The sequence below is a fragment of the Sebastes fasciatus genome, chromosome 6 (genome assembly GCF_043250625.1).
Source record: "Sebastes fasciatus isolate fSebFas1 chromosome 6, fSebFas1.pri, whole genome shotgun sequence".
Classification (NCBI taxonomy): domain Eukaryota; kingdom Metazoa; phylum Chordata; class Actinopteri; order Perciformes; family Sebastidae; genus Sebastes; species Sebastes fasciatus.
In genome coordinates, this window is record NC_133800.1 from 17,309,372 (window position 1) to 17,320,941 (window position 11,570).

General features: G+C 38.7%; 1 protein-coding gene across 2 annotated transcripts; it reads left to right on the top strand.

Moving 5' to 3' along the window:
• Positions 1-1,483: 1,483 nt before the first annotated feature.
• Positions 1,484-11,254, top strand: slc2a11b (solute carrier family 2 member 11b). Of its 2 annotated transcripts, none has more exons than XM_074638083.1 (12): positions 1,484-1,637; positions 3,286-3,384; positions 4,030-4,190; positions 4,280-4,404; positions 4,545-4,674; positions 4,792-4,940; positions 5,238-5,425; positions 5,597-5,707; positions 7,813-7,914; positions 8,044-8,119; positions 8,212-8,339; positions 9,149-11,254. In XM_074638083.1, the coding sequence occupies exons 1-12, from the start codon at positions 1,599-1,601 to the stop codon at positions 9,341-9,343; spliced, it is 1,503 nt and encodes a 500-aa protein (XP_074494184.1). In that variant the 5' UTR covers positions 1,484-1,598; the 3' UTR covers positions 9,344-11,254. The 2 variants fall into 2 exon arrangements, with proteins under 2 accessions (XP_074494184.1, XP_074494183.1); XM_074638082.1 differs by lacking the exon at positions 1,484-1,637 and adding an exon at positions 2,960-3,158.
• The last annotated feature ends 316 nt before the right edge of the window (positions 11,255-11,570 follow it).

Consider the following 11,570-nt stretch of genomic DNA (forward strand, 5'->3'; position numbering starts at 1 on the left):
GAGCAAATTCTCAGAGGCTCTTGCAGGATTAAAGTTTTTTGCTGGTGAACTACTTGACTCTTTGGGTCTTGTGTGCAGAACAGCACGCCGTTCAGGGTGATGAGGGGCTGATACTGGCAGCAGTTAACATGACTAATGTTGACAATGTACTTGTGTTTAGAAAGCAGTTGTTCTACCTAAACTTATTCAACCTATGTGACAACCATTGATGTGATTGCACAGTGTTATATAAGGCCTTAAACAGAAAACAATGCACTAGTGTTTTATAGAGAAATCAATTTAGATTTCTTCTTACATTTTCTACTGACTTGACAGTGAATTTGGGTTGAAAGCACTTAAAACAGGCTATATGTATATGTCCATGCATACATTTTTAAATATGGGTTGGAGAATGGGTTACACATCATGTAAGGTGTCCCATTCAATTAATTTACAAACAATGCACACGAACCCTACAGTCCTATCACCATGGCAAAGCAGTCCAACGCTTAAGTGGCAAAAACTTAGAACATTATAGCCATCCCTTAAATCATTGGTTCCCAACCTGGGGGTCCCGGCCTCCACTAGAGGTCGCCAAAGCTTCACATGGGGTCGCGGGGCCTTCTTGATTTTAAGGGGTGTAAGACAAGTTTTTTTTTTTTAAATATGGCCTATATGTCAGGAGTTCATTAATTTCTGTTAAGAATTGTATTCAAAGTTCATAAAAATAACAGGACGACTCATCTCTGATACAATATTCACAGGAAATAATCTGCTCAAAATTCATCCAAATCGCTCCATTTACACAAACTTCCTGCAGTAATTGCGGTCACTATTTAGGTTAATTGTACAGCTTATCAGTTTTTCTGTACTGTTATTATTATTATGCATTGAATATAATATGAAATATCCATAAAATGTTTCACTTAGTCAGGGCTCATCTGTTTACTCAGTGATAGAAGTCACTTATAGGTCACCTAAGGATAAAGGTGGGAAATCTCTTGCCTTAAATCACCACTTTCACCCTCAGGGCAAAGGTACAGAGTCCCTGTGCAAAGAAAAACATCTATAAAAAATAGTTTGTCCCTGTTGCCATGAAATATGTTAATTAATTTGGACAGCTACTTTTTGAAGCCAGCTTGATACCTCAGCACACAGCATTTTAAATCTATTGATAATTCAGTCCTCACCATGGAGTACCTGGTGCTCCTTTTAACGTAGCTTCTATTGTGTTATTATACAAGCATGTTTTAATGTGTCTTGTCTGGATGTGATTTGTTGTGTTTTAATGTCAAATTCTTAATAGCTCTTTACATATGCAAACCAAAGACACAGTTCTGCCATTTGCACACAAAAAAAGTAGTAATTAATAGTAGTAGTAAGCAGTAAAAAAATAGAAAGTATTATATTGGACAACAAAGGGTGAATATAATTTCTGTATTTGGGTCAGCCTCAGCACCAGGCAGGAATGTGCTTGTAGCAGTTAATGAATCTCTCCCCTGCAGTTCAGATCATATGCTGCACCTTACAATAGGCTGCCATTATGTAAATGCTACGACTGAAGCAGAACATCCATTATAAATGGTTCATTCAAACATTGTTTTACAGTAGTTTCCAAAATGAACGTAAATGAGGAGTCTGCGCAATCAAAGAGAAAGGTGAGTTCAAATTGACCCTTGAAAACCATTTAACACCTGAGAAGGCTGCAATGGAAATGTTTGCTTTGTTTTGAACTTTAGCCAGTTTCCTGTGAATATGTCTGACATCCAAAGTCAAAATATTATTTTATTTTGAATTGTTTGCCCTACAGGTGTTGTGATTTATTTTTATTTATTTATTGTTATATTATTGGATGATGCTCAAATGAATATAGCAGTTAGTGCACAAGTCAAAGTGAGGAAGAGCAATGTAAATGTCACATGTGATCTAAAATGTATATGGTACTACTTCTTAATGAGGCACTCTTTACAAAGGATTTACAGGTTAATAAATCGTTTTAAATAATACATAATAAATCAATCGTTTTCATGCTTTATAGATCCATTAAAGAAGAACAAGTTTGGGTTGCCAGGTTGTGAAAAATCCCTTTGTTTAGAGTTGATCCTTTGTATTTGGTAATAAGCAGGTGTAAATATTGTTTTTTCCACATTTTTATCATTCATCATGTCTTCAGTTATAAATGCTAATAAGCAGCTGATAAATAGATTGTTCATTAGTAGGCTAATAAAGCATATAATTGCAATTTATAATCTACCATTTGATCCACCCTGCAGAAATAAAGAATAACAGACATGTAGAGTATCATGGTGCATTTAATGACCTTTGATTGTTTGTCATCTTAATCATTGATTTTTTTTATGAGTATTAAGAGTTAAAAAAGGTTAATGTATTATGAATAATAGATAATGAATGCTGCAGATGTTCACCTCACTTCACTGGCTGCTCTTCTAACTTCTGAAAAATAGGGGGAGTCAACACTTAGTATGTTCACTGCTCCTGATTAGGTTTATGTTATTATCACATTACTGTACATAAAGCCTTATGTAACATGTATCCAACATCTTATAGGCCTAGCCTATATTGCACTTTCATACCATTTAAGATTTATGGTTAAAAAGCATGAGTTTATAATAATAGGATAATGAAATTAGCTGTTGAGTGAACACAAGCCTGTTTATCTGGACTCTCCGCCTCCTTTGAGTGTGTTAGAAAGCTCTGTCGTCTACACTGAATTAACCCAAAACTTCATTTATTTCGTGTTTTCTGGGAAACACAGTCCGTTTTACACTACAGCTTATCTGCGCTTGGATGGATGTACTTTTCTTCTTTCTTTCGGGGAGAAATAAAAGCAAGCTGAATGTCACAATTTGATGCAGCTACATTATAAGGCCGTGAAATCTTGATAAACAGGGACTAATGGAGCCGATTCTCTTCACCTCGTGGCCTCTTTATGACAACAGATCACATGTATCATCCTCAGGATAAACTCATCATCCCGTCATGATTTAAGTTTCCTGTTGAGAGCAAACTCTTTACATGAAGGATAGGCGGACTACTCTGCGCGCAAACGACAAACGGTATTGGACTTAGAGCAAAACATCAGCCACAAAATGCCTTCAGAAATTGGAAATGAATACCAACCTCTGCTTATTCAAGACTTCAAACATAAGCAACCAAAGGTATGTGGATTAAAGTAAAATAAGAGCTTTAAATAAAAAAAAATGGATCAGTAGACGTGGTGGGATGCAGCTTTCTATCCATGATTGTATGTAAATATTTGTTTTGTATCTCTGTATTTTATTGCAGCTTCCAAACAAGTCCCTTCTGCTGGCTGCCTGTGCTGCTTGTTTAGGGGGAACCTTTCAGTGTGGATATAATACATCTGTCATCAATGCTCCCACAACAGTAAGAACCCTACTGGACTTATTGAGGCCTACACTACTTTGTACTCATGTTATAAACCTAATATTACAGTCAGTATTGCACATAAATTACATTTTTCCATCACAGTAGGCTTACATATCCTCTACAGAGTGATGTCTGTAAATATATTCACAGAGTTTGTAAGCATGCTTATAAGCATGCACAACTATGTAGGCTAAGGGATAAAGACAGATGACTTGTCCGATATCAGGAATTAATGGACGATGGGAAGTCCATTACCCCCGATAATGGACTCCTCCAAGGGCATTATCCCGCTTATACCATGGTCACTTGCCAAAGAATAAATAATGACACCATTCATTTTCATTTCATGCATTTCCTTTTGTGTTATTTGCACAAGTTTAAAAAAGTTTTTTGAATTCACCCCTCAGTGTTGTAAATAAGATATTCAGATTTTTTTTGTAGCCAGTGCATTCATTTAGAACAGACAGTTTCACTGGAACTAGGCTACTTAGTAGGTGTGTGTTATCAGGAATTAATGAACACCCTGCAGCCAATCAGAATCGAGTATTAACCCAGACCATGGTGTGAATTTTAAAAATATTTTAGATTATTTTTATTTTACCTGCTGAATGTGCATGTTGTGTTTTTTTATTTTATCTCCAGTATGTGCAGAATTTCATCAACCAAACCTGGAATGAGCGTTACCAAACTGACATATCAGCAGAAGCTCTCACCCTGCTGTGGTCCACTATTGTGTCCATATTCACCTTAGGAGGACTTCTAGGAGTGACAGTCGGTGGGACGTTGTCTGTGAAGCTGGGGAGGTGTGGACAATGCATATTTCGCCAAAATGATCCTAATTTTCCTTATTGTTTTTCAGTTAGAAAGCTGTGATGTAATGTTGGTTTTCCAGGAAAGGGACGCTGTTGGCCAACAACATATTTGCATTAGCGGCGGCTCTGCTGATGGGTCTGAGTTACCCTACAGGATTATTTGAATTACTCATCATTGGACGTTTTCTCATTGGAATGAATGCAGGTAAATAATTCAGAAATACATTTAAAGAGTGTATTCCTACATCTTTGTGTAATATGTGACGTAATCTTGATAAATATTTGATTTGAACGTTGCATGTCAAACCCCTGAAATGTGGCTTTAATCCTGTTTTATTTTCACAGGCATTGCACTTTGTGTTCAACCTCTGTATTTGGGGGAAATAGCTCCAACTGCATTTCGTGGTGCCATGGGAATGGGAACTTCTATTTTCATCACTGGTGGGATTTTGACTGGACAAGTGATTGGCCTCAAGTATGTAAATGCTGGGTTATATTTGATTTTTACACAAAATATTACACAGAATTTGTGTTCGCAAGATTGAATCGCTACATGGTGATTTTGTATAAACATGTCTGTGTGATTTCACAGAGAGCTCCTGGGAGGAGAGGAGTACTGGCCCCTCCTGCTGTCCACCACAGCTATCCCAGCCATCCTGCAGCTGCTGATCCTGCCCTGGTTCCCAGAGAGCCCGCGCTACCTGCTCATTGACAAAGGAGATACTGAGGGATGTAAGAAAGGTAAACTTCCACTGCAACTGCTGCACAGTTACCTCCTTTTCAAACTGCGTGGTTTGATGCAAACATTGTTGTAGTGAACATCACATGACAGCGTGGATCCAGTAGTTGAGGACTCCCTTTGTCAGGAATCACCAGAGGCAGAGACGTTTGTCCTCATGGCAGTGAGTTCAAGGATGTGATAGCATTCTTGCCACGATGATGTGAAATGGTTTTAATGCAGGAAACCTTTTGATCAGATGAGAAGAACGGTGTATGTGGAGAAATCACCACGCTTGTCATGTGTTTTCTTGCCTGCAGCCCTGAAGCAACTGCATGGTACAGCTGGCTGTGACCGTGAACTGGAGGATATCGTGAAGGAGAAGAATAATTTGGTGGATTTCCAGGCCAAGAAACCCTGGGAGCTCTTCACTGACCGTAGTGTCCGCTGGCAGCTTCTCACCATCTTGCTGCTCAACGCTGCCCAACAGCTGAACGGCATCAATGCTGTACGTACATGATGATATTTTGTTTCAGTATCCTCTGTCATGTTGTCTCTCACAAGGTTGAATCCACTCTTCAGTGCCCGCAACTTTTGAGACTTAATAACACTACTAGAGATTACTAAAAGCTGATTCTTTTTAATATATAATGTGTTTTTTTGTCTGTACTTCCTGTAGATTTACTTCTACGCAGATTACTTGTTCACACAATCTGGTATTCCTGCTGATAAGATACCATATGTGACCGTTGGCACTGGTGCCTGTGAATGCATCACGGCTTTAACATGTGTAAGTATGAGTTTTACATTTTATTTTCGTGTGCATTACTTTCTTACAATTCTGATGCTCCTCCATGCTACAAAAACATTTAAATAAATAAGGATAGATGCACAGCAACAGGGGGCGAAACAGTCAAGACCTTTCTAATACAGTATTTCTCATTCGCGTTGGCTCAATTCTCGAATGAGAATTTTTTTTTTTCAAAACACTGAATTCAAATCTCTGAATAATTAGTTTCTTGTTCACAACAGATTAGAATTTCTCATTCATTCTAGCAAATTGCGCTAGTTTTGACACAGGTGTGCAAAAAAGTCAGTACAATTGTCTACAATTTGCACAATAACAACTTGCACGTCTCGCTGATTAAAAATGATGAGTTGATTCTCAGTGAGATTGTCGTCCTCTTCACAACTTCTCAACATTCTTTCATCGTTTGAGCCGTCACATGCAAAATGATCTATGCAATTATCAAAATCTGTCAGAAATACCTGTATATTCCATAAATATCTATGACATGGTGTTATGTAGTGTGAGGATGCACAGTTTGCTGCAGGGTTTTTTAATTTTCTTTTGGCATGGATGCCATTTTGTGGCAAATATTCTGTTCACTGTATATGACTTTACATGAAAGCTCAAAGGTGAATTTTCTATTTATAATACATGTCACACATTGCTACACAAATACATTTACTGTATAAACACACATAATACATATCCTGTTTCTGTGTACTACAGTATTGTACAGTATTGACTTTTCCCAGTAAACTTTAACCTACTGTTGAAATGGGGATCTGAAAAGCTCTGTGTGAGACAAAACAACATTCAGCTAGACAAAACTGACATTCTTGTATAGTACAGTAAGCAGTCAGAGTCAACAAAACAGAGATTTGTATATAAGAAACATTTCCAGGGTTGATTGTGAGAAAACATCTAAACATTTTGACCAGTACGGCTCACATGATGATAAAACAACTTACTGACACAATAACTAGGTTTTGAAGCATGAATTAAGTGTTTTGGGTGACTACCTTTTGCAGACATGCAATAGAGTTGTGATGTCCCATCAAACAGTCGTGACAACTGCACTTACAGTTTAGGTTAAGACTGTTTCGGAAAAATGAGCCAAAGCGATTGAGAAAACCTGTAAAAACCTCAAGCGTTGGACAAAAGTTTGAAAAGTTAGAGCACACCTGAAATAGAGTAAAACAGAACACCAAAGTGGAAATTTGTTTTATATAATAAGAACAGCACAAGAACATATGACATAATACATATACGTATAAAACAGACATTGGGCCTCATGCAACAACGTTCTCTTAAATTTCTCTTAATTTTCTGTTAAGAGAAAAAATAAGAGAAGTCAACTCCAGATGCACCAAACGTTCTTAACTATCCAAATCTGCTCTTACCAGGTGTGCTGAATGATGAGTCCCACTTACTTCCACTCCAATAGATAGATAGATAGATAGATGGACCACGGAACGCATCTGAACAAGGGGAGGGCCATAATTTCAAGGCATCCGGAGGGAGTGGGAGACATATGCATTGAAACAGACATAGGCCTATATTACTATGGTTCCTGGTACTGTTAAATAAACTTAAACATGTGATTTTCCTGTACCACCTAAGAGCAGTATGTAAACCACGCAATCTTAATTGGGATCAATGGACTAATAGTATTTATTTAGCCCGCAAATTAAATGATCCAGTCATTATAATTAGTAATCTAAATTCAATCTTATGATATTCCTATGTTTTTTTTATGTTCTTCTAATCTAAAATGTATGTTTCCTTGCGTTGGACAAACAATTTGTGGATTGTGAAAACAAGATGTTTTTTTCTTATCTTGGTAAGAGAGCTCTCGACCACTCGTGCAATGTTCTCTCACCTAAGAGAAGAGTAAAAACACTGGTGAATTCCAGAAATCAATGGGTACTAACAAAATAAGGGCAATGAAAATGTGTTTGTATACCATTTCCCGCATGAGGACCAATATCCCATAGAAGGTCAAAGCAAAATACAGTGTAATTGTTGCTACATAATAGCAACATAATAGCATAATACATACAATGGGGGAGTCTTTTTGGTCTTGTGACATGCTGTGTGTCTCACAGGGTCTGCTCGTTGAGCGTCTGGGGAGGAAAGTGCTCATCACGGGGGGATACACACTGATGAGTATCTGCTGCATTTTATTCACGCTGACGCTCTCTTTTCAGGTAATGAACCTCAAGATCAGATATTGGAAAAAAAAACAAGAAGATATTTAAACATTGTTTTATGCAATTTCCTACATTTGACCATAGATAAGACTTTTACTTTGTGCTAACATTGTGTGATTCTCTCAGGATGCCAGTCCAGTAATGCCATACTTGAGCATGGCCTGTGTATTTGCTTTTATCCTGAGTTTTGGCTTAGGACCAGGTAACTAACTTTTTCCTCCATTGAAGTCTTTCCTTAACAGCTGCTGTTGCTCGACGGTTGTAACTAACAGTGTTGTTTCTTCTTCTGTGAAGGTGGTGTGACTAACATCTTGACCACTGAACTGTTCACACAAACCTCACGTCCTGCAGCGTACATGATCGCAGGGTCACTGAACTGGTTGTGCTTCTTCTTCATTGGCCTTGTCTTCCCTTTTATTGTGGTAGGTATCCTAAAAGTATTTCTTCATTTTCAAATGTTTTATCTAGGGCTGTAATGTGATAATCACGTGGTAATGCAAATTAGTTTTCACTCCACTATTTTCTTTTCTTATTTAACGCAACTTGTGATTTTTAGATTACGAGTCTAGGTCATTTTTAAAGCTAGACTTACTGGCATCATGTGAAACTAGAAAACCTAAGGAATCCATTGGTACCAACCATGGCATACTAGCTTGTCGCGAAGGAGGTTAAATAACGCTCCAGACTTGTGCTAAATTTTGGCGAGGAAAAACTGTCATGGCCATTTTCAAAGGGGTCCCTTGACCTCTGACTTCAAGATATGTGAATGAAAATTGGTTCTATGGGTGCCCACGAGTCTCCCCTTTACAGACATGTCCACTTTATGATAATCACATGCTGTTTTGGTCACTTTTATGCTTAAATGCAGTACCTGTGAGGGTTTCTGGACAATATTTGTCATTGTTTTGTGTTGTTAATTGATTTCTGGTAATAAATATATACATGAAAGCAGCATATTTGCCCACTCCCATGTTGATAAGAGTATTAAATACTTGACACATCTCCCTTTAAGATACATTTTGAACAGATAAAAAATGTGTGATAAATTTGCAATTATTCGCAAATAAGTATGGACAATCATGCAATTAATCGCTATTAAACATTTTAATCAATTGACAGCCCTAGTTTTGTCATTATGTGGTACATTTCAGTTTAGGAAACAAGACTTAAAAGCTTGGCTGTTTGAGAGAGTTGGACTCACTTGTGATATATTCTGGGTTTTTTTGCACAGATCGGGCTGCAGCAGTACTGTTTCCTGGTGTTCTTGGTCGTCTGCTCCTTAATGGCGATATACATTTGCCTCGTCGTTCCTGAAACCAAGAACAAAACCTTCATCGAAATCCAGAATGAGTTCAAGTCCTCCAACAACACAAAGGCCCAGAGTGCTGACAGAGCAGGGACGACGCTGTTATTAACTCCTACATGAAATACTACCCATGACTCAGGGGTCGAGAAATTCAAACCTTATTTATGTCTCACAATATTAATGTCACAAAGATGAGTAACTGCCATGAGGGTTTATAGTCCACACACACACACAACTATAGAAAATGTTGATGACACTGTAAATTATGGTACCTTGCTTGAACTTCAGATATGTATTGGGTAGTCATTCTTACATCTCTTTAGTTCACTTACTGATATCAATTGAAATTATCTTAAAGGGACTGTTTGTAAGAATCAGAAATTGGTTGTAACAGCGACACCTGTGGCCGTTAAGTCAATGAAAATCAGCGTTCTGTTGCTCGGCTCGCCCGTGTGCACGCGCTACCTGAATGTGAGTGAGCATCCGTCAAAACAGTGAGGCGACACACGTCAGCTAAAACCACAATATCACTCTATATTTCACCTGCTTGGCAGTAATGTTAGCTGACCAGACGAAGGTCTCTCCATGAATCAATGCAGATCCTAGTGTTGGCTTTTCCTGCCTCAGCCTCCCAACCGCGGCCGGAGGGTAAAGGGGCGACACCGGCACCCGGTCGGAGACGATAACGTTTCTCGCTGCGGAGCCCCGTCACTTCACAAGACACGGGAAACCTCTGTTGGTCTGGAGGAGCTGCAGCAGTTATTTCTGCACAAACGTCCACTGTACATTCACTAGATATTCTCAGAGCTAAACTAACTCTTCTGCAGTGTGTAGTGTGCGCACATGCATGTGTAGAGGTGAAGTGAGCTGAGCGAGAAAGAACGAGTGCGCTGTGTGAGTGAAGGCAAGCAGGCAGGCAGAGGAGCAGAGTACAGCAGAGACTAACCGCGGCCAACACTGTTTTGCAAGACGGGCTTCACTAGATATAACTTTGCGGTTTTGTTGCTTCCGTGTAGTTTGTGTTGGAGTCTTGTCTGAACAGCGTAGCAAGTGCGCATGGGACACCGACCCGGATCGATTTATACGTGTAAGATATTTATAAACAGTCCCTTTAATATGTAATATTTTGGTATGATAAATGTTGCTTTGTATAACTTTTGTGAAAGACGTTTTATTGACATTTTTCAGCGTTTCCTGATCAGTGTGAACAACCTCAAAGTGAATTTTTCATGCCATTTAAGCTGCCTGATATTTCAGTCGTCTCAACGTCCAGTGTGGCATGTGACCTGGAGAACAAAGGGTTCATTGAAGTGTGTGTCATTCATGTGCTTACAGGGGCGGAAGAGATTATTAGAAGTATTTATACTTGCCCTGAATATTTCTCAAACAGCAAAAATATTTTATGTATGGAAAAATGCTCAAGTTAAAGAACTTAAGTAGTTTTTTGGAGAGTAGTTATTTGGTTACTGCAAAAGAGCTCATGTGACATCCTAACAGTAACTACTGCAGTATGACTACATGTGGCGGTGTAACAGGGTAGACCTGTAACATCACTTTCATATCAGATATTGGACTTAATTGCTGTGATTCAGGTGCTGATTGAAGGATGGTGTGCCTGATTGTGCCTCCACTCTGTAGTCTACTTAAGTTACATGTAGCTGCTACTGCTCTCTCATTCTCCTTGTGTTTTCTGCGTGCAGGGTCAACTCCAAGCGCCGTAGTCTGAAGGCCGAGTTGGGTTTCCTTGAGGCTGAAGTGTGTTGCCAGCCTAATCCATGTTATGGCTCAGAAGACTGCCATCAAGTGATGTTTGAAAGTTAATGGACTGAGGAAGCAACCACCCTGTGGCGCAGCTGACCCTCGGAGCCTTGGACTGTTCTTCCACTCCCCTCTATGGCAGGATATGGACTGCTTTTCCTTCCTCTCTTAGTAATCGAGGATTTTTAGTATTGCCATGAGACAAATGATTACCCCTTGATTTTCGTGTTGTTAAGTGTTTTATAATAGATAATAAAATAAGCTTTTACACTATCCCTGTGTTGTTCTCTTTTGCCCTTTGTAGTGGGTTTGTTACAGCAACCAACCCCTCTAAGTAAAAGTTAGAGATTTGACTCAAACTTAACTGTAACATCCTAATTTTACCACAACAGCACAAATGTCGGCTACTCTCTCAATGTTTTCCTGTTCCAAAAATAGTATATGTTTCATCAAACATCTGTTGAAGTAAATGTGAAATTGCCTCAGAAAGCACATGCATGCAAAGGTGTGTGTGAATGCTGACATGTAGTGTAAAGCGCTTTGAGTGGTCGGAAGACTAGAAAGGCGCTATATAAATGCAAGTCCATCA

What these genes read in the sequence shown, in the direction of transcription:
- slc2a11b (XM_074638082.1), top strand. Translation starts at nt 3,090, where the DNA reads ATGCCTTCAGAAATTGGAAATGAATACCAACCTCTGCTTATTCAAGAC. An exon ending in TTGTCTGTGAAGCTGGGGAG is followed by an intron (nt 4,191 to 4,279) that starts GTGTGGACAATG and finishes TTGGTTTTCCAG; the next exon opens with GAAAGGGACGCTGTTGGCCA. An exon ending in AGCTGAACGGCATCAATGCT is followed by an intron (nt 5,426 to 5,596) that starts GTACGTACATGA and finishes TACTTCCTGTAG; the next exon opens with ATTTACTTCTACGCAGATTA.